Below are 24086 nucleotides of genomic sequence, written 5' to 3'. Positions count from 1 at the left end.
AGCTCTGTTTACCGGCTACGCTGTCAGTCAGTGTGCGGGCTGGAGATTGAGCAGAGAGGGGAGGGGGGTCCCCACTCAGTATGGTAAACGAGTATGTGTGTAAAGTTATGAAGTGTGTCTGTTACGCCAGAAGAGTCAGAGTTTGGGACGGAGTCTTTTACCCCCTGGAGTGTTACCGGAGTTTCTGGAGTGCCCAAATAAACTGGCCTTTTTCCCGAACGCTCCTCTGGTCTCCTGCTCGTGAGGGATTCATTACAATATGGTAACATGGTTTAGATTTCTAAATAAACATTCACCTCGTCGCTAGATAGACCTACTCCTGAAAAAGTCGTGCCCAAGGCTTTTTGTCCCTACGAGGCCACCGTCATTTACCCGACGGGAGGGGTGAGCGAGTGAGCCCTGCAATCTAGAATTTGACCACTGATGTCACTGTTTTCAACCCATTTTACACACTGGCCCTTTAAATCACAGAACTGCAAGACTCTTATTAGAGTACAGTACCATAAAAGGACACAGCAAGCCCAACATTCACAAAATTCCTCTACAGCGTTAACATGTCCCATTTAAAAGCTAGTTCATTAGATTTATATGATCTTTATGTGGTGCTATGATATCCCAGTTCATCCCTATCTGAAAACGACATATTCACATCATAGTACTGGGATGATTCTGCATGTATGTATAGATTCAAAATTGTAAAAATGCTGCGTAGGTAGTATTCCCACACTGATAATCCCTGTTCACAGTATGTGGGTAAATGAATTGAGAGCGAAGCTGCTCCTCAGAGAACAACTGGGGGAGGCAGAGTGTTAGCAGCAGCAGCAGCAGCAGCAGAAGAAGAAGATGGAAATGAGATTGAGATGTTCATTTATTCATTGATTTCCTCGGCGAGCAGCTGGAATCGCTCTCCGGGATCCTGCACCATGAATGTTGCTGAGGGGGAAATGTGACACACACACAGCTTTCCTTATCTACCTATTACATGCTAGAGCTAGATTAGGGAAATGCATGAATGTTACCACTGTTGTTTGTCATTTTATTTGCTGTGGAAGCGAAACCACAATGGTTAATCATATATTCATAACATATATCACCAATCCATTACATTCCAGGAGTTCTTCTGCAGGGTCAGGACTTCTTATAAAAACTCAAACTTTAGTTTAAACGTGGGTAAAGTATTGAGTCTGAATTGTAAAGACCTGTTCAGATTCAAAATGTACAGTCTATAAGTGCAACAAACTATTTAAAGTACTTTGCCCTCTCCAGCAGATGGTGCTTTTAAAATTCACCATCAGACTGATCCAATGCATGCCCTATTGACCTTTCACTTCACTAAGCTAATAGATAAAAATACAGGAGGGCAGTAGCAAGCCAAGCTGCGCTGAAAAGACAATCGCAACACCGATCTGAGAAGCAGTGTGTGGAAGCGTTTCAGGTTCTACATTAGGCCTGGGTGGTAACATGATATTACGGTATATCAGGATACAAAAATCTCAGTGGTATGATTTGCAATATTGTCAAAAATACAGGTGCTAATTTTTCAATTAAATTCACATAGAAATGCTGTATTAAGGATATGTTGTATATAGTGCACATGCCACCAGAGGTTAGCCTCTACTGGTGGAACAGGGAGCTGAGCTGACAGTCATAGAGACGGGATAATGTTACAGGAGTGTAAACACTCGGACAGCGACAACTGAGAAAGACTGCGGGTAAGAAACAATATTTTCACATCTAACTTGGTGTATTATGGGACAAAATCAGAGTTGATGATTTTTGGAACAGTGGACTAACCAACTAGAAGACTGACAAAACTAATTGAGATGGTTTTGCTGAGTTTTATTTTGTTTCTGTTGAGTTCAAAGTTAGAGTTAATTGTGTTTTACCTTGAGTTAACAAGGCAATTAAGCTAATGTTAGTCTTAGTGAGAAACTTAAATTCAGAAGGTGTGTAGTTTAATTTCTCTGTATTCTCTGAAAATGGGTGTAAGAATAGATTAATATTACCTTTCTTGATATTTTGTGACTTTCTGTTATTTATTCATTAGACTGAAAAAGCTGAGAGAGCTTGTAGGATGTAGTGAAGACAATCGGGGGCAGGTGGGGTCAACTGAAATTGTAGACAACAAATTCTATCATCAATTTATTAGGTTTTTGTTATGATGCATGGCATGCACTGTGGCACTCCCATGGTGGGGGCAGCAAGCCAGCCAGTGCTGCTCCTTGTGTGCCACATGTGATGAATTACGGGAAACTACACTGTCTCTTTTATCTGTAGCGTAAGCATTTTTTAAAGCAAACCCTAGATGAAGCTAATGCCTGGCTACACTGATACATCACAAAGCGGAGAGAAATAAAACAGAGGGTATATCTGTCCATTAACTTTGTTTATTAATTAACCTGTAATCATGCATTTGTCCATCAAAACAGAGACAGACAGCAGTTTTAGCTTGGGAGCTCTGTTGGAATATACCATTTGGTTATTCAGAGCACCACACTCTCAGAGCAGCAGAAAGTACTCTGGGCACCGATGAAGCAGCAGAGCGCAATCCATTCTGGCTTGAGTGTTTGATTTCTTCAAACAATAGTGCTCTCATCTTAGGATAGGATGGTTTTTGGAATATATCATGCCATTGGTCAGAGACAGTCTTAAGTAAATCCTTTATTTCCTCACAAAAGACACTTGAGCATTATGGAGCAATGTCAGGTGTTCAGCCTCGTCTGACTGTTTACTCGGACATAAAGTGCATTTGTACATGACCACATGGGAAGATATAAAGACTCTGCTGAACGGTAGGACACCCTCTCAGACCACTGACAGATGGACATTGCTGCCCGCACATGCTTTTATTTTTGGTTAAAAAGTCAAAGTTTGTCAAGGTACTGAAAATATTTAGCAGCAACTGTGAAGTAAAGAATATCTTGAAAAACAAAAAAAAAAAAAAGTATACATATATATATATAAAATAAATATATATATGTAATATGAAAACGGCCAAAGGTCACAGTTTTCATTAAAGTGTTCTCCACATACAGTATGTTTGATATATTTTCATATCAGACATCTTTGGCTCGCCTGTCTCTTGTAAGAGTTAATGAAAGACCAGGAAATGTCAGCAGCATTACAGCAGACAGGCTTCAGACCGGCAAGTGTCAGCAAAGGGCAGCAAGGAAAATTAGCTCTTACAGTCTCAACTACACAACTACATGACCTAAAGTATCAGGGCAACCTTCACTTCTTCCCTTCTTGTAATGATGGCAGTCTTGGATGGGTATCAGACTCTTTACTTACACTTTAAAGTAAAAGCTGACCTTTAAATATAATTCAGTGTGCTGGATACTGTTACAGGTGATACAGATGCCTACTGGTACCAGAAGAGCGAGCCTTGTCAATCCACTGTTGCCAAAAAAATCAAAGTCAGATCAGCAAACAAAGAGAGAAGACTGGCAGCATTTTGCCACAAAAACACTGTTTGCGTAAAGTCCTAACCATCAAACAAACTGAGGACTGAGCAGTGTACTGCAGGCTCTGCTTCCTTTCGTTTCCCAGGTGGTGAAAATCATTCAGATCCAGATTAAACCCATCTCACCCTCCCAGCTGATTCTGGGCTTTGATGTCGGGATAAAGCAGTGAAGCCTGTTCCCTGCAGAAAGCTGCACAACAAACCATGATCTTTATTTCGTCAAAGCCTCACATCAGCATCCAGCACTGAACTCCCTGCTGGGTTTTTTTGTGTTGCACAAACACCATTCACATTTATCCTTCTGGCATAAACCTTCAATACAAACAGCATCTATAGGGAATAAAGATGGGACAAAGCAGCTATTGCTTGTTCCTTCTCTTTTTTGATCCCCTATCTTTGTGAACCAAGTAAAAAACTTTCCTGTTTGCTACGTTTTGTGTTCTGTGTCCTGAGCTTAAACAAAATCTCTTCTCTACTGAGAGTCGCTGCAGCAGAGCAGCTCGTCAGTACCACAGGAGAGATTTGGCCTCGAGCTTCCTCTTTACTGTTCTTGTTAGACTCAGGTATGTCAAATTTCATTGGACTGAAAGATAACCTTGCATCCTCACTTAAAGAAACAACACAGGCAATACAAACATTATTCCCTAATACACTGACGATAACAATATTAATAGGAATTCAGCACAATTAGGTATTAATGTGTCCAGACTGGTCAGCAGCAGAAACTCTTCCTTACCGTCTCTCCTGTTGAGTTTGGCAAAGCCCGGTGCGTGACTGCTGGACAGCTGGGAGGAGCTTCTGAAGGATGAAGGTGGCAGATTGGACACCAGCGCGCTGTCACACACCTCTGTCAACCAAGCACAAAGCAGAAAAAGAGCACTCTTAGTTATCATATGAACAGCTTATTCTAAAATTGTTGCAGCACGGTGGTGCAGTGGTAAGCATTGTTGCAAGAGGGTTCCTAGTTTGAACCCAGGGTGGGGGAGCCCTTCCATGTTTGCATGTTCTCCCCGTGTCAGCGTGAGTTTTCTGCAGGTACTCCGGCTTCCTCCCACAGTCTAAAGACATCCAGGTTAACTGGTGACTCTAAATTGTCCGTAGGTGTGAATATGAGCGTGAATGGTTGTCTGTCTCTATGTTTCAGCCCCGCGATAGTCTGGCGTCCTGTCCAGGGTGAACCCTGCCTCTCGCCCAGTGACAGCTGGGATAGGCTCCAGCCCCCCCCGTGACCCTCAAGAGGATGAGCAGTTACAGAAAATGAATGAATAAATGAATCCAAAATTGTTTGGAAATAAGAATTTCTGGTAGAAGAGAATTATTTTTTCTGTCACATCTGCACATTTTAGGGTCAGTACTTTTTCTTTTTGTCAGTGTAACTGCCCTCTATACAATCTGCACCTGTTACATTGCTGTTATAAGAACTCAAGTTCCTATAGTCTTCTTAGCTTTTGGGTATTTTATTTCCATTTTAACTTGTATTGTTGCAATTGTCTGATTTCATTTCATTGCAGTCCCACTGTTTTTTGTTCCTATTTCAACAACGTAAAGCACTTTGTAACTGTGTTTAGAAAAGGTGCTGAATAAATAGTTTATCCATCCATCCATCCATCCATCCATCCATCCATCCATCCATTTTCATCTGCTTATCCGGAGCCAGGTCGCGGAGGCAGCAGGCCAAGCAAAGCACCCCAGACGCCCCTCTCCCCAGCCAGGCTTTCCATCTCTTCCTGGGGGACCCCAAGGCATTCCCAGGCCAGATGAGATATGTAATCCCTCCAGCATGTTGTGGGTCTGCCCCGAGGCCTCCTACCAGCAACACCAAAGTATCAATAGTTTATTTTCTAAATTATATTATTATTATTACTTAGTCTAGACCTTATTACTTCACCCATTTAACACTGCACATCTATAATATTCTGACTCATGATGGATGTTTATAAACACAAAATGGATCAAAACCGATGCAGCAGGGCCAGGGATATCATCGTTTTTATTCCACACATACCCACAATGCAACTCAATCACTGACAGTTGGGTCAGATATCTGAGCGTCTTATGCTCGTAGTGGCTAATGTGGCTTCCAGCCTCGAGCTGAGATGACGAGCAGGCTGAGTTCTGGTAAAATCACATCTTTTTAACTTCAGTGTTTTTTTAACCATTTTAACTTTAATTCTTCAGCACCAATCGATGTTGCCACTTGAGGCAATTACTTATGCAGTATTACTCCCCAAGATCTGTAAGAAGACTTTGATGTGTAAAATCGGTAGGGGAGTTTCCCCTTTAAGTAGCTTATGGATGAGGGTGACAGTAGCTTACTCCTTAAATTCAAAGGTCATTCTTGCCTTTTTACTCATTATTATTTCCAGCTTCAATAAGTAAGTAAGTAGGCTGTTATATTTTCTTTTCTTTGTCTGTTTTAGTGATGTTTGTTGTTTTTTTCCTACTTTGTTGTGCTGCAGCCTACAGATAAAGTTAACACCGTTCAAATTTAAGTTATGAATACAAGGATCTGAGATTTCTGGCAGTGTTTTAGTTATTAAAAATACATTCAATCTTTATAATGACACTATATCTAAATTAAACATACAGTGCCTGTGCCTGTCTATCTGCTGTGCAAAGTGATGTGGCACCGTCACAAATAGATGAGGGGTGTATTTTAATTAGCTTCTGAAACAGCCTCTACTGAGTGCACTGTTTTAGTTTACCATAGCATTGTGTTATATAGCATTATTTAGCATTGTGTTCTGCTAAGCTCATGATAAAAGCAAACTCCAATAACAAAATGCATGATACAGTAACAATAAATATCAGGGTAAATAGCATCACATAGAAGGTTTTGAAGGGCCTGGTACTCTTAAGCGGGATTTATACTTATGCAGAGCTTACGCTGTAGCCTACGCACGTGGTCTACGCCATTGTGAGCATTTATACTTCTGCGATGGTGTGTCTGTGTCACTCCGCAGTTACACTTTCAAAACACTAGTGGGGGGTGGAGGTTTCTGTGAAGTGCTGTAAAGTTTAGTTGATTCAAAACATGCATTAAACATGGCTTAATAGAGACTATTTCAAACACAAGTACACAAATTGGCTTCACTGTAACTCACAGCATTCACTTCTCTTTTGCTGGACACATTTTCCCCACAAAATCAACATGCTAATGTTTTTAGCACAAGCCTATGGCATTTTACATTGTATAAATTAGCCTGGCGGCTAGCAGACTTTTCGTCTTCCCATATGACACAAGGAACAACAGTGACATTTAACAAAGGTAACAGTACAAAATTCGGCTCCATTAAAACTCACAAGGTTCACTAAGTTTAGGTGTTTTTTTCTTCAGGATGATATGCTCAGGCATTGGAAGAGAAAACTAATCAAATGTTTGCCGTATAAATGCAAACATGTAGTGGGACAAATGAAAACCAGTCTTTCACTGCACTTTAAATGTTGCTCTCTCAGTTAAATCACTTGGTTAGGTCTGAAATCTAATTACAACCTAAAAAGCCTACTGAAGCCGAAATAAATATCACAAATCACATTCACACTATTTAGTGCTGTTATTAGAGTTGATTTGTTCTTTGCCCTCAGTTGAAGTGTTTTGTACTTGAAACAAAGATTTATAATTAAAGACTAACCTTCAAACAAGCTGCCTTTAACTGCAGTATTTCTACACTTGCACACAATTCACAGCAGCATCCATTCATCTTTCCAGTGTGAAAGAGACAAAACCAAGACACTCAGAGAAGTGGAGATGGTTAAAGAGAAGTACCACAACACTTATCCTGAGTGATTCAGCACTTAAGAGATTTTTAGAAAAGTAGAATACCAGAAGCATTGCATTTTTTAGCCTTAATAGCTGAGGAGAAGCGGAGTTATATCATTGAGCTGCAGGTTTAATGTCAGCAAGGTGAAAACAAGACTTTGACATTACGCTCCAGACTCTCAGCACTTCACAACAGCAGGTTGAAGCAGAAACGTCTCCTCTCTTAGCATGAGTTTAAATACATGTATTGTCCAAAATAATAAAAGATGAGGAAGAGACGCATCCGAACTCCTCTGCAGAGTGAAAAACTCAGCAGAGAGCAGAGGTCGACAAAACTACGTTGAGGATGTCACAATATCAGACGCAGCTGGAGGTAATTATTCTCCATCTTTTAGCCTGTGTGAAAAACTGTTGAATTATTAACAGCAGGACGGGAGCTCACTGATGCTGAGAGGTGAAAATGATCTGCACTCAAAAAATACAGTGTGGCATTCAACTTGACCATCATGCATTTCAGCATTTATCCACTGTAACAGTTAAAAGAGTTCCATAGGACAATTAAAAATACAGAGTCAAATACCTTTAAGATATCAAAAGGTTTTTACAGCTTCATCATTGTTCCTCCTGAGTCTGTGAATATTAGCACGAGTAGCAGAGCATTGAGATGCATGTTTAATGTTCCCCAGGTGGAAACAGGTCTTTCAGCTGTAACACCACCATATTAGACAAATGAACAGTGTAATAACTTAGATGGATGAATGATGTGATTCTGCCCAGATGGATAAATGAATGTTGTAATCATGTCATGTTGTGAAGATAAATGGCGTCCTGACTGGCTCATTACAGGCTGGATCCTGATGGAGACGAATCAGTGTTGTCAGTAGAAACCTTCACGTTTCACACTATAATGGTTTATGGATGACTGGCTGCAATAAAAACGTCATTTATTATTCATAATCCAATAGTTAATGGTAATTGGGCTTATTTTAATTGACTTCTATAAATTAATGCAGTTTTTTTTCTTCAAATTGAAGCACTGGGGATGTGTTGCTTTTATAAAAAATGCATAACGTGGAGAAACAATATGCTAAACAGTTACAGACACACAGCGGAAATGTAGTTGTTTTTTTGAGAAACACACAGAAATACACTCATGAACATCAGTTCAATAAATATTCACAGCTTTCCTCTCAAGCTCCAAACTGTAAGCTAACACCAAACTAACACTGCCTCCATCCAAAGCCTCTCTGTTAATGGATGTTGTTCTCCACTGCTGAGATAAGAGCCAATTACTATGATTCACGCTGCGGTCCGATCCCGGCCCACAACTCTAACAACAAGGCTTGAGCTTCGATTACTCTGTCAACATTAGTGTACTTCATCTCAACAGCACAAGGTCTTCATCTGCCTCTCGATATCCACCACAGCCTGATGATTTCACTTTTTAAAAGGGAATAACACTCCATTTGTAGGGCTGCATTTTAACCTGGATCTTTAACAAGTTAATTAGACAGATGTCACCACAGCTTTGGTCATTTTCTGGCTGAACTGTGATATTTTAGTATCATTACAGTATTGAAGGAACTCCAGGACAAGAACAGTACATTGTCTCTGCTCAGCAATAAAGAGCAAGTTCCCTGCAGTGGCCAGTGGTGCAGTCAGTCTGCAAAAAAGTGGTCTCACTGGTTTATCTTAATTTTAGTTACGTCTTCCTTTTAATGTGGTAGTGACAGGTTTTGGTTTTAGGGCCCACAACTTTACTGTTTTGGCTCAGTCTCACCATTCGGCAGCAGTAGCTTAGTCCATAGGGACTTGGATTGGGAACCGGAGGGTCGCCTGTTCAAGCGTGAACTGGTGGCTGGAGGGGTGCCAGTTCACCTCCTGGGCACTGCCAAGGTGCCCTTGAGCAAGGCACCGAACCCCCCAGCCGCTCGGGGCACCTGACCATGGCAGCGCCTTCACTCTGACATCTCTCCACTTTGTGCATATAGGTCCTGTTTGTGCATGTGTGTGTCTTTCAGACCTGTGTGTAATTGACAAAAAGGGTGAAAAAATTTCCCCTCAGGGGGATTAATAAAGTATATGTGCACTTGCACTTCCTTCTACAGGGTGGTGGTGTATAAACAAACAAAATGGCAACCACGCAAACGTTTGTCTAGACGGATGAGGAGGTGGAGGTGCTTCATTAACTTTGCTGGAGAAGCGTTAATAATTTCAGTAGGGTGAGCAGCACAAACAGAGCTCAGGAGTCCGCCATTGTTGTTGAGATGGTTGACTTTCTCGTGCATGCCTAGTGACTGGAACCGTAATGCGCATGTGCGAAAAGTCTCAGTTTTCAGAGGAACTGCATATTGCAAGTTTACATGACAATGGAGACTGTGCCGATTCCAAAGCACTGCACTCTGGAACCCGTTTTCAATGCGTTTGATGCGTTGAAAACGATGCGTTTTCAGGCACCCAAAACGCCGCTGTCGTGTAAACGATCAGCCAAAACGCAACTTCCGTTTACCATTTTCGGTTTAAAAATTTTCGTTGTATAAAAAAGGACCCTTGTCAGATGTGAAAATATGCTGGCATTATACATGCCAAAATTACTATCTATTTAAATGGAGTCTTGTGGGTTTTTTGGATCGTGATTTTGGGGCTGTTTCGAGTTAAACAAAAAGGATCTTACTCTGACAAAAAGATCTATCTCTGTTGGGATCTTTTCCATGATGTTATCAGACACTTAAAATAACAATCTGAGTGGCAAAAACAAGCACTTTTTGTGGACATAAATTGACAGAATGAACATGCCTTAGTAGTTGCATTGCAGCATGTTTTGAGGACCTAGCTGCAGCCTTCTCCCTCAATACAGGAACAATATCAGAAATTGTTGTTGCCACTAGTCACTTAAACACAAAAACAGGTTGAAAAATACTGAACTTACACTTTAATGTGTTAGTTGTATCTGTTGCCCACAAGTGAAAAAACAGTCAAGATCTAAGAAATACATCAAAAGTTTTAGTTGTGTATATGAAAAGTTTTATGGTCTAACTACTTCCTCTGGCTGAGCCTTAGTGTCGATGAAAAGTCTACCGTTTATTTAGGACAGTTTGTTACAATGGTTATCATTTAGCATCTTGATGTACAGTGATTTTACACCTCAGTCAATCTTTAATGATTATGTAATTAGTAATAGAGCCGTTTTGAGCTTCATACATATTTGATGCCACTGTTTTAAATGCGGTGTAGCTACTCAGCCGTGATCAGAAGGCCTCCAGCTCTTTGGTCCACTGAAGCTTCTCCTGAAAGTCTTTATCCCTGCAGGCTTTGACCTGGCAGACACTTGTTACTGTGGGTGGTGCGGGAGCCCTCAGCGTGAAAAGCAGGTGAATTACAGTAGTCTGAAGAGGTGAAATGAGAGGGACGGCTCTCCAATGCCGAGCACTGTAATCCCTGAGGAGATAATGTGTGGTGAGAGCACAGCCTCACTCAGGTAACACTCAACAGAGAGAGAGAGAGAGAGAGAGAGAGAGAGAGAGAGCAGAAGAGTTTAAAAAACACCAGTCCGGTTTTCCTCAGCTGAGCTTTGGCATTTAAGCACTGACGTCCCTGACATTGTGACCAGTGGAGCACAAACACAGACAGCTCCGAGGAAAATGGAGCTAAATGTTGAATACCTGCTGGACTCTGCAGCCACTGAACCTCGACACTGACCCTGGCTGTATTGGACAGAGAGCTTTCCTGAATATTAAACCACTGCACCTTCATGCTCGGAACAAACTGCGCTTCCTTCCTTTTTCTGTCAGCCTCAACCTCTAATCGAGGGTAAACTTAGAAAAAACTCTTGTCCTCTGACATTTTTATTTTTCTGATCCAGGTTAATGGAAGAATAAACCAGAATCCAACTAACACTATTAGACAATACTTTTAACTTCAAGGCAAAATCACTTCCAATCAAGTCAAAGAGCAAGATTTATGACAAGAGCATGTCATTATGGGATGAGATTATTTTTCAATTTATAACTGAGCACAGTGAGTGACAGCTGTCTTATCTCTAGTGAATTGCAGAATAACAGCATTAACTGATCTCATACTGGCTCACAAAAAGATTTTCAGCCTCAGGTGAAACAATAAAAGAAGGGAAGTTGAACAAAGCTCGACCAGCAGGAGCAGGAAACCATTATGTTGACATTTGAGTGATGGGAAATATCTTTTTATTTCAATCAAATATTCTCCTGGACACCCATCACTCACCCTGCGGCCAGTTCATCCATCCATACTTTGTGAAGTTTATCACTTCACTGAAAGGACAAATGGAGAGTTTGACAGCAGTTAAAGCCTCAAAAGATTTCTTAAAAACCTCTGGAGGTTTGAGGCCTTCAATCAACACTGACATGGCAGACTATTACCAGAGACAGAGAGAGAGACCACAGCTCATTCACCTGCACTGTCCACTTCTTTACAGTTTTACCCACAGAGTCCATGACAGAGCTGGAGACCCTGAATACCGATGAGCTCCATCCATCACCTCAACAAACAGCAGTGAACAGAAGGTCCTGCACTTCAGAGCTCTATAAGCCCCACAAACCCAGAGTTCAGTGCCTCTCAGTGTGAGCCGGGCCGACTTGTTTAACCATTCAAAGCATATAGCAGTAAGCAGGATAATGAGACTCCAGCCATGCTTGTTTTTGCTCCAGAGCACTAACAATCATCCTCAAGAAGAAAACGTCAATGTTCATTTTACTAATCCGCACAACTTCTACCTCCAGTTTGACCCAAAGGGGCTCAAGCCTGCTCCTCCCTGGATATACACAAACAAAGAACGCATTACAAAAAGAACACAGTCAGATACTTTCCATTATCATACTTTCTCACTGCTCGCTCACAGAGCACAGAGATGAAACAAAAAGTTGCATTGTGAGTTACAAATTCAAGTTTGGGAAATATTTTTCAAAAGTTTTCCGTCCAAGCATTCATCATCAAGTCAAATGCTTCTGCCTCATTTCACTATTCTGTGAAGCACTTTGTGCTGCATTTTTAATGTATGAAAAGTGCTATACAAATAAAGTTTGATTTGATTTGATTTGATATTGTTTTACGTCTAAAAGAATAGCATCTTTAATACGGTCTTATCCACAGTCCTGGATGGTCACAATAAAAAAGCTTAGTGAAGTAGCTCTTCATCAAACATGGAAGAGTTAATCAAATTTCCCAAACCAACCAGTTAGTCCAGTTAGTTACGATATGATACGATACGATACGATACGATACGACACGACACAACACAACACGATACGCTACGATACAGAGCAAAACACTTTATTGTCCCTGTAGGGAAATTCATCTTGGACTCAGGAGCTGCACAAGTATTGCTGCCTTCCAATTATAGTATTACCACATACTACACATAACAGTATTGCACATCAGCCATTCATATATCGTACATAACGCCAGTGCACAACAGAGGACCATAAGCAAAGCACAACACAACCCCTAAAGAATCAAGCAACATTATTTATAATCTTAATTGAGGTTGGTACAAATAGTTAGTTAGCATATCTTTCACCTTTGTGTTGTTTGTCCACTGGATAAGACAGTCCCAAACAGAAATAATCTAAAATATAACTTACAGTTGTTTTAAATTGGAAAAACAGCATTTTGTACATGTTTTATTTCATTGTCATTTTATTGTTATACATGCAGATAAGTAGATCTATTGTGATATAGATATTTATATTGCCTTAAACCACTGACTCATCCACTGAGGCTTTACTTCATGCAGTCTAACAGTTCTATTTACCTGGACATAAAGTGCAATTTGCAGCTGTGGTTTTTTAATATGATGGCTTTAAAAAGGCTGAGAATTATAAACATACAATGATGGCAATATGGACAACATGGATAATATGTAGAACTGTTGGGTTGGACAGGAAGGAGTTAGTCAGGTGGTGATGTTGTTATAGAGCAACACTGTCTGTGTTGGGAGGAGATTGGGGTGGATGGATGAGTCACCAAAAACATCAGACTTTTACACAGGATATAGCTGTTTGTTTCCTGTTTTGATCTGACAGTCAATCTTGTTTTTTAAGCATGACCACAATCATTCCCAAACCTTAACCATGTGGGTATTATTGTCTCGATGACGATGAAGAAACTCTTACTTTAGTGAAGCAGTCATTCTAGGTCAAATCAAAAACCAGATTCGATATGATTTTTTACCAGCTATGGAGAGCGCAGATAAATGATGTCCTGCCAAATTTGGAAACCTTGTTAGAAAGGCAATGCTAGGATGCCGGACCGTAAATCACTGTCCTCACCAGAAAAACATTGGGGTGAAAAAAAAATTATGGCGAAAACATAGTTTCTTCCAACACTAGAATTAAGATGAAAATATTCACAAACGAAAAAACACTAATGGTCGGTGATAAGTAGTGTTTAACTTTTGATTGAACACTAAATTAAAACCCTCAGTGCACACTGCAGCACAATCAAACAGATGCTCAACTCAGCATCAGAAGTGTCTCTGACACCAGACTCAGAGCGGACCGGTGGAACTGGAAAATGCATATTAGGCCTACTAGTTACCACTTACGTTTTTCAAGTGATTTCCCAAATTTGTTGTTGAGTTGTGATATGCCAATTGCTTTTGGCAAATCTGGCAGTCTGCTTTCTGGGGGCTGTCGGGGCATATTTTAAAGTGCAACCACACATCTGATGACCTCTTGGACATGTCTGCCAGCGCGAGTGCGCTAGTTGTCAGTATTGGATTGGTGGGGGTTAGTGTTCCGTTTAAGCCCCCCCCCCCCACAAAAAAAAAAAAAGCGCTTAAGCTTCAAATTTATTTTTTCACAATCAAATCCCGTGCCATCGAACGAAGCTTCGAAGCTTCAAATTTTTTGGGTCAGCCCTACACATTACTGTAAACCTGGAAATAGATAGATAAGCAGTTATTATTTTGTTTTCTATTTTATAGTTCAATGTGTCACAGTGCTTTGAAGAACTAGTTCCCTGCTGCTCTTTCTCTAAACAGACACCTGGAAAACTGTCCGACAGCTTCCAAACTGAGCAGCTCAGCACTTTCCATTTCTCACCGCTAACAACAATAGGGATATTTGTCACTCGTCTCCAGTTCTTTGCCCAGCCGTCAAACACGCTCCTGCATAATGTTGATTCCTCCTGGCCTTCAACCCTTATCCAGCTCAAAAATACCAGATAATAAGCTCATTATGTACAGCGCAATCTGTAAGTGCAAGAATACAACCCACACACATATTCATACAAACGGCATCCTTATGCATAAACCACTTTGCACCAATCTACCGCTGCCTTTAAAAGGATAGAACAATCTTCCTCCTCATTGAGGCTCGTCACACTGAGCCGCGATGTGGGTGGCTGTGTGGGAGACAGACATCAACCAAATGAAGTGATCAAACACAGCGATGAGCCACAGCGTTTAAGATCTCTTCATCTTTAAACTGCCAGGTTTAACGCACACAAGCGCAGACAAGAGAGTTGAAACAAACTGCTGAGAAACAAGAACAAACACTGCTTAAGCCCGAAATGTTCATTGTGAATTGTACCGCCAGAATTATGCAGATTTAAAGGGAATGCTGCGGGCTACTTCACTCTCACTAATGGCTCCAGGAGGAGATATGTATAATAAAATATCTACTAATTCACTGGCTGCACTAAGTAAATAATTTGAATAAATTTGCCTGCAAATGTCTCTTAATAGAGAGCAGTAGAGCAACAAGTCTCCATGGGAAAAAAGCAGTTTGGCACAAAATGTAATTTTGTTCTGTCATTCAAATAAGATACGCGGCACAAGGATATTCACATCATCCAAAGCACCTCGGCAAATCTAATTTATTTCAAAAATGAAAGAGTGAATTGGACAGTGGGGATTCATAAAACTGAAAACACTGCATTGCAGCAGCAGAGGAGCTTATACTACAAACTACTTTTATGCAAATGAGTGTCGGAGCAGCACACCGTACCTTTGTCTTTTTATAGGGACAGTCAGCAATCCAGTGCTTAAATATGTTTCTAAGTGCAAAATTGAGCAATGCTTGAATATCATGCTTATATTGTGCTGTGAGACTAGAAACAGTACTGTCTGGTATTTGGGTTGTCATATCACGGCAGGGTGGGCTTTTCTTTTTTTTTTTCGAGTGTTTGTTTTGGGACTCTACTGAAAAGGAGACAATTTCAAGGATTATATAATAGATTGGGCCTAAGCTGCTCTTACACATAACATGTCTGGTGTGAATGCCTGTACGAATTGGTTGAGTTTGTTGAGGCAGATGTGAAGGCTTTCATTTAAACTCTGGTGCAGACAAAGACCACCTGAAAAGGATGATCTATCTATCTATCCATTTCCAACCCATCTCTGTTGTGTGGTGTGAAGGCACTGCAGACCTAATACAAGACTGTGTGATATTACGAGTATAATTTTAGCATCAGTTCTAATGCTGTACCACAATTAAATCCATCAGGTGATCGTTTAACCATGGCTCCATGTACACACCCCATAACACACTGCAAGTTTTATCCCCTGATAAGTCATGACGTAAAAAAAAAAGTGTGTTGTGCTTTTTCCACTCCATGAACACACATGCCAGTTATTTTTTTCTTTGGTCAGGACCAAGTTAACAAAGCCACAGGAGTAAATTCTGACTTGAAATGCTGCATTATAGTGAAGAAACACACTTTATTTAACTCACTAGAAAGCTAAAGCTGACTTAAACCAACAGTCAAGGCCTCTTCTCAACCACATACATTATCTAAATTAATAATGATTGCTTAATTTTTATTTATTTTCACAATAAATATAGATATGGATTTTTTATTTTGGTGCCCCCTTATGGTTATTTTAGAAAGGCGCTATGACAGACAGCAATGTAGGCCGCCACAACTTCAACACCACAGATTTGACCTGGGGACACTAAGATAAATGAGCTGAAAGCAGCATATACTGTACATCAGTCGGTCTCAACCAGAGGTCTACAGTAGGAGCCCCCAGTGGTCCCCAGCAAAATGGGAAAAGTTTATTTTTATTTTTTAATTAACTATAGAAATGAACCCAATGTCTTCTTCTTCTGGCGTATGTCCTTAGACCGTCAGCTCTGTTGATGCAAGCCAGTCCAGCGTGTCATCATCCAGGTTGATTAGACCACGATCGCCATTCGGTGGCCGGTATATGGGGCAGCTGCTTATTATATGATCTACAGATTGTAACTGGTCCAACTAACTGGTCTGGTCTAACTATTTTCTGATCATGGGTGTCGCTTCATCCATGGTTATCTCCTCGTGTGACAGTCAGTATGTGAGGTGCCGTCCTGTTCCTGCTCGCCCTGCGCCACAAGAGGAATAAACACTCTGGATCAATACTATGCACCTTTTAAAGGCAGCTGCAAAGCAGCGCTGCCCTTGTTCAGGACGAGTGGCCATGCAGCCGCCTTGTTGACATATGATTTGTCAGAGATATGTAAACAAACTATAACCACACCAATGTCACAAACTAAATCAATTAATTCACTGAGCCTGTAGTGGATTTCATTTGTAAAACGACAGAAGCAACTGTATGCAAAACTACAGGTAAATCACTCCAGTACAGAAACCGTGGATTACCAGAACCATATTGGATGCCGCACTTAGGCAGCAGCCTACAATGTAAGAAGAGGCAAGAAAGGACTAAATTACAATGCACAAGTTGAGGAGGAGCTGATAGGATGGCAATTTACTTGAGTTGTACCTCGTATGATTCCATGTGACGTAAGTGATTGACTGAACTTTAATTAATGATGATAGAATTCTGGTCTTAACCATACATAGTAATAACTAAATTATTTTCATATGGAGGCCTTAAAGCAAAATCTTATCCAACAGGGGTGTGACCTAACGTGTATCAATATGATGGTCCTTGACAAAAATATTGTTATATAATCAATATAAACACTGACTCAAAATGTTCTCAATGTCTTAGCCCTGCCAGATTGACAATGTAAAGAGAAGAGAAAATATTCTGATTTATTTTGTTCATGGATAGAAGGGCTGTATATGGGTCTAATTAGTTATCAATGCACAGTCAAATGTGCCAAACACTGGGTGAGCATTTGTATTGAAGCTCAAGTTAAACGATTCTATGACCCATCATTAGGCCCTGCAGTAGGTGACAGGCAAAACCTTTGTCTAGCCCTGACCTTACCCACCTTTGAACTGCCTTTTGATCCTACAATCAATCAAACAATCAATCAAAGAGCAGATACTCAGAAGCTTGTATTATCTACATTGTACCTGCCAGTGCCTGGCCCAATTCATCAACACAAGCCAATACTGCACCTTTCTACCTCGTTTATTCAAAGGCTTTGCACACACATCGCTAATCTATAAACCACAGTTGTGGGCAAGAAGAAGAGCTCTATCTAAGAAATACTGCTGAAGTGAAGAGAAACATGTTTTCCAGTAACCTGAGGGCAGTTGCAGCCATTGGAAAAGCCATGCTATGAAGATCACACCTGAGACAACCCCTTTATACCTTCACTATAACAGCTGGTCTATGGAGACCTCACTGCACTGGCACTGCAATAACACATTTTATATAGGCTCCAAAGAAAAGAAATTGGATGTCGTGACCAAAGGCATCTGTGGAGCTCACTCACTGTGTGTGTGTGTGTGTGTGTGTGTGTGTGTGTGTGTCTGTGTGTGTGTTGCCTCTTTACACCTTCACTAAACCACAACAGGAGCCGCACTCTCATCTACTTAGTTTTACTTTACAGCCGTCCTCCCTCAGGAGACATTAGAAGATAAGTGCTCTTTAAAAAACTTCTCTGCAGATAATGTGATGTTCTCCATCTCCTCCTGCCGATCAAACACTCAGAGCTCAGCTTTCCTGAGGCTGCAAACACAAAGGCTACTCAGACTTCTTCAACTAACTAAGATAAAAGTTTCTGTCCTTTATAGAAGTTGTAAAGCGTTGATGCAGCACTTTTACACTGAGGAAAAAGCCATAACAGACCCCAATTAGGGCATTGGTCAGAAATGTAGACCATGGTGGTGAATATCTCCTGTCACAGCTTGTTGGTCACATCCTTCTCTGAACAGACTGTTCTGGAAAAAGTCTATCAGAATAGAAACTTGAGTCCAAGTCCCAGTCTTTTCAGCTCACAGGAGTAAAAAGAAAGACCTTTACGTTAGATAACAGATAACCTCTTCACACCAAATAGGCTTTCCACTTCCTGTCAGACAGATGCTGGAGGTGATGGTGGTGGTTAGGAAGCAGAGGATTGTAGGTGGCATAGCTCCAGAGCGGTATTACACACATTTATTGTCTGCCTGTCTTAAATGTAATCTTTTGCTGAAGCTGGAAGTGTTTTATCTCCAAGTTGATAATGCACTTCACAGAAATTAAATTTCTTTGCTGTTTATTTCTGTGGGGTAGAATTTATCAAGGTGTTTTGATATGACCGGTCAAGACCCGCAAAGATCCTGCAGCTACTCTCTGCTCCCTCAGCAGCAGCATCAGACTGCTTTGAGAGTCCAGTTCTGTTACGATATGGGTAGCGGTTTTCATTATTCCTTTGATATGAAAAAACTGTTTATGAAATGAGGTGAACTGCAGTTCCTCTAATGACCACTTGAGCCAGTCAATCCCCATAGACCCATCCATCCATTTTCGTAACCGCTTATCCTCTTGTGGGTCACGGGGGAGCTCAAGCCTACCCCAGCTGACACTTGGCGAGAGGCAGGGTACATCCTGGACAGGTCGCCAGACTACGGGGGTGATCACACAGAAATGAGATGCTAAAGACGCAGACGCTTCAAAGACGCTTGAAACGCTGGAAGCGCTTATTCAATGCGCGCTAGCTACTGGTGTCTGACGCTCAAAAAGTTGAAAATATTTTAACTTTTCAGCGTCTCCGCGCGTCTACAAAAATGTGCGTCTAAAAAGACACTGGAAAAACGCCCGTTTAAAAAGATACTTGAATGCCGGTCAGACGCACCGTATCATAGGAAAACAATGGTTTTACTGGCGTTGCGTTTCTAGCGTTTCATCTCGGTGTGATCGCTCCCTATCGCAAGGCTAACACATGGAAACAGACAACCATTCACACTCACATTCACACTTACAGACATCCCCACTGCCCCACTTTTCAGCAGAAATAAACATGTTTACAGCCTGGTACAAAAAATGATTTTGGTCTCTATAGCTGATTCTAATTATTGCATTCATGACACTGTTTGGTGGGTGAATGAAAGCTTAACAGCTCATTAAGCTTAAACAGCTCAATACATCTGATGTAATAACGTTAAAAAAAACCCCCATGACTGCATAAAGCAGCCTATTCATACATCCAACAAACACAGAGCAACATCGACGAAAAGTGAACAAAAACACTTAAGCTGTTGATTGTAAAACCAAAACAATGAGCTAAAAGGCACTTAATTTCTTAAAACAGGTGACAGGACATGATTTTTGTATTGAGAATTATCTGGCGCCTGTTTGTAGTTCATTTGTAGTCTGAAGAATATTGACCAATCATGTTTAAACGGCAGGTTAACTGCGTGTGGAGAGGCCGAACACATTGGCCGGAATGCAATCTCGGAACCCATCAGCTATCGTATGACAAGGTAGCTTTGTATAACCTAATTCATATGCAGAAATCTGTCTCTGATATCAGCTTGCTACACCAGATCAGCCTGAAATGTTGGCCCTCAACCCCTAGGGGGCATTTGTCATCAGACTGAAAGCGATGGGTGCTGAGATTGAAAGACACCTAATCAGTGGAGCTCTCTATGGGTTTGTCACTACAGTCACCCCTTGCATGTTACACATGATCATTTGATCCATTGCTAATAAATAAATATTGATTAGTGCAGCTTTAAACTACTCTGATGGCTTTGGTAGATGACATTCCCAGGCTGTGTCTGATGCAGCCCGGATGTTCCTATCCTCAGCAGTCAGGCACACAATAGGATGTGATCTGATTTAATCCAGGTTTCGTCAAATTGAAGCTTATTCCATCATAATTGTTTAAAGGAACCATACTGACACTGACACAACCAACCAATATCATGAAGCAGCTGTTCCTTAAACTTTCACTTTTTTGGCACGGCATTAATATTTATAGCGGCGCAGTCGTGCAGAAAGTCAGTACTCTTGGGGCTGAACATGAACACACACACTCCCCAAGAAGCCAGCGGGGGTGAAATTGTAGAGGCTGTTGAGAATGTCACAGCAGGGTAACAGACAGGGAAACTATTAGCTACTCTTCCTCCATCCTCCTCTCACCCTAATCCTCCTCTTCCTCTTTCAGCTTGTCTCCCTCCTGTTTTCTTCACACCCTATCTTCAGCCTTCTTCCACTTTCCTCGCCTTATTTTTTCCTCTCTCGCTCACCTCTGTCCCCCGTCTACGCTCCTCACTTTCCTTCATACCTGCCATCCTCCCTGTCATCCTCTCTCCTCCTCCTCTGCTTCCTCCTTCATCTTATGAAGTCAAATCATCTCAAAGATGTGAGGTGGCGCATCCAGAAAGCAGATGGTGGCCCGTACACACACATGGCAAAGTCATTGAGGGATGAAATGGAAAGGCAGTAGAAAATGTCACTGGAGTTGTGAGAAACACGGAGGGAATACTACAACCGGACAGCCTGCAGACTCTGACCCCTAAAGTTTGTCCTCTCATACTTTATATTGCTCTTCCTCCTCTTCTTTCCTCTCCCCCACACTGTCCGCCCTACTCCTCCTTCCTCTTCCTCCTCTTTTTCACCTTAGTGCTTAGCTTTGATTAAACTCTGTCTTGTTGTGTTGAAATTCAGCCTTACACTTCCTTCTTTAATGGCCACTGACTCAGCTCTGTCCTCCTCTCTAATACAAGCTGACGGGCCCTGCTTCTTCTCATCAGCAGGCACCATGGAGCAGCAGTCTGCAGAGCTGTGGACACCAGGCTTATAAAAATACACAACAGAGGAAACAGACTTTGATCAGCATCTATCTCAGTGTGTAAAGAGGACATCTAAGAGCCTGAACTGTGATGTATGAAGTGATGTAGATGCACTGGTTTGCTCCCTGGCAGACATGCACCGTGCTAATGGAAAAAACATATCAGCCCTATAGTTCTATAGTATTATGTCGCAAAATATGAGGTTGAAAGGTTGTCTATTGCAAGGCTTACAGAGACAGTGGTGACGTCCAACCCGCTGCATGATGGTAGCACAAGGTGGACTAATGGTGTTGGCTATGAGAGACAGATGTATTTTCAAAATGCCTGCTGTGGGGTCACTGGTGGCCTCACATTTTCATCCAAACCAGAAATTCTTCATGATGTCCCCTTTTTAAACCTTTTTATCTTAGGTCGAACATTTTCAGCCTCAAGTGTAAGTCACCACTAACACGTCTCACTCTCACTTCTGATGGGTCTGAGAGAGTCACCTTAAGATGCCAGTATAGTGAACTGATTGTCTGATGGTATAACAGCCTCAGAAACCCATTTCCCTGGCATCTTTCAGACATTGAGGGGCCATGTCCAACAATGCCTGCTACTTTATGAAGCAATCTGACATTCACACCCACTTCACACAGCGACCGGTCAGGTGTGTGGAGGTGACAAAGGAGCCAGGCTTTTAAGTCCTCTTTTTTTTTCATTTTTGACACAACTATTTCTGTCACTGTACACAAATGTAAACCCGAGTGTAACACTTTGAATGTCATGTAGGAAAGAGACTGTCCAAATATTGGTATAATAGCAGTAGGGCAGTCGGGACGTTTTGGTCCCCAGATTTTGCTGCAGAATGCTCTTGACTTCCATGCTACTCTTTGGAAAGATGGCTGCGGACACGATGCAGCGGCACAGAGGAGGAGAAACTTTTCACCATAAAGCCGGATTTATAGTTGTGTGGCAGACCCTACGCACATCGCCTACGCCGTTGTGAGCACTTATGCTTATGCGGTGGTGTGTCTGTGTCACTCTGCAGTTACACCTCCAAAACACTAGTTGGCAGTGGGGTTTCTGTGAAGTGCTGTGAAGTTTAGAGTTGATTCAAAACACACATTAAACATTGCTTAATAGAGACAAGTACACAAATTGGCTTCACTATAACTCGCAGCATTCACAAACAAAGCACTTGTCTTTTGCTGGACACATGTTCCCCACAAATACAACATGCTACTGTTTTTAGCACAAGCCTATGGGCATTTTACATTGTATAAATTAGCCTAGCTAATTTAGCTTATTCAGTATATTACACGAATGCCGCTGTTACACTGAACATCCCGCTGAGCCGTGTAAAACTTTATATGAGAAAAAAAAAAAAAAAAAATCATCAAAAATTTGTATTAAACGGCCGAATCTGATTCGACTGACATAATATTGAGTGGGGTACGGCCCCAAATACCGCATTATTAATACAATACTGTGTCTCCCCTCTAGCCTGGTGAGACCATCCTGATGAGGTGAACTTAACATTCTGTTTCGCTCCCTGTTTCAGCCTCGTATCCAGAAATTAAAATCCAATCAGGGCCAACTGGGGATCTGCACCACGGCTGACAACATAAGCAGCCAATCAGGAACTACATTGTAGTTGATAACATAAAATACAGACCACAGCTTGCAGAAAAGTAATGGCGGCTCCTGAAGCAACAAGCACTAACTCTAACATTAAGTAGAGTACAAACAGCAGTAAGTGAAGTTATTGCAGACACAGGGTCAGTAACAACTATTAAACAAGAACAAGAGTATGCACTCGCTGAGTTTCTCAGGGGAAAATACGTTTTCGTCACTGGACTCAGCAAAAGCTTGATTTATAAACTGGCTCTCTTGGTAATTATGAAGATGTTTTGTTACGCTGACTGGCTGAATGGGTTTGTCGGTCAAGGCGAGTACTTCAAGACTAGACTGATACAGAGAATCAAGATCAGGATAGTATTACCAGTCTATGTCCCCTCCACTATAACTGTCAACTTTTATTCCAACTTTCAGTGTTGCCTTTCAAGACAAGTCTAAACACTCTTGCCTTTTATCGGTCAACGTGCCATACAAACGATTGAATTTCTAGTTGGTCCTTTGAACTTTATCTAGTGTTAACATACAGTGGAAAATCAGACTAGATTGCTATTAATTTTGCAGAGAATATTCAAAGTCACTGGAGAATTATTTCTAACAATCTCCTTATTATTATATATTGATTCTTTCTTTCTTCTTCTTCCTCTATTCATCTGTTTTATGTCTGTCTTTGTGCTGCTGCAACAATCGATTTCCACGCTGCAGATCAATTAGGCTTATCTTATCTTTAAGACTCCCTGATGTTCCTTCTTGTGCCACCGTCAGGCCACAATTTCTGCCTTTATACAAAGAAGATGACATTTACAGTAGAAAAGCTCAGAATGGACACTCGCCTTGACTTCAAAGACATCGGAAACATCTTTCAAATCATTTATCCTGATTTTTGATCTTACTCCTCAACTTTGTTTCATCAAAAAATCTGATGATTTTATAATTTGTAGATTTTAACAAGTTTCCTTTTGTGAGCAACTTTGCAACTTGGGTTTTTGGAAAGTGCTCTATAAAGAAACATTATTATATTATCATAGATTTACTAATCACATTCATTCTCCACCTTTTCATTTCTGACATCCCACTGTTCCATATGATGCTCAATTTAATACACAATATATATGAAACTAACAGTTAGACATTCATGAAGTTTGCTGGAGACCAAATGGCATGATTACACCGGCATATATTTCTCTAGCGCCACCCTCAGGCCAAAGTCCCAATTTTGCATATAAGCTATCTCAATGACAGTTTGATATGAACACATTCAAGCTCCCTATAAATCATTGTTTGGAATAACATGATGTGTTTGATCCAACTGCAGCA

General features: G+C 41.1%; 1 protein-coding gene across 2 annotated transcripts in view; it reads right to left on the bottom strand.

Annotated features, from left to right (window-relative positions):
• The window catches only part of LOC126383158 (contactin-associated protein-like 4), a 146468-nt gene that overhangs the window by 104396 nt on the left and 17986 nt on the right, over positions 1-24086 (bottom strand). For both annotated transcript variants that reach the window (XM_050033605.1, XM_050033607.1), the window contains exon 2: positions 4200-4310. In XM_050033605.1, coding sequence (XP_049889562.1) covers positions 4200-4310 — 111 coding nt within the window. The remainder of the gene's footprint in view (positions 1-4199; positions 4311-24086) is intronic.

Source organism: Epinephelus moara, chromosome 21, assembly GCF_006386435.1.
Source record: "Epinephelus moara isolate mb chromosome 21, YSFRI_EMoa_1.0, whole genome shotgun sequence".
NCBI classification, from domain to species: domain Eukaryota; kingdom Metazoa; phylum Chordata; class Actinopteri; order Perciformes; family Serranidae; genus Epinephelus; species Epinephelus moara.
This window is presented reverse-complemented; position numbering and strand designations above follow the sequence as displayed.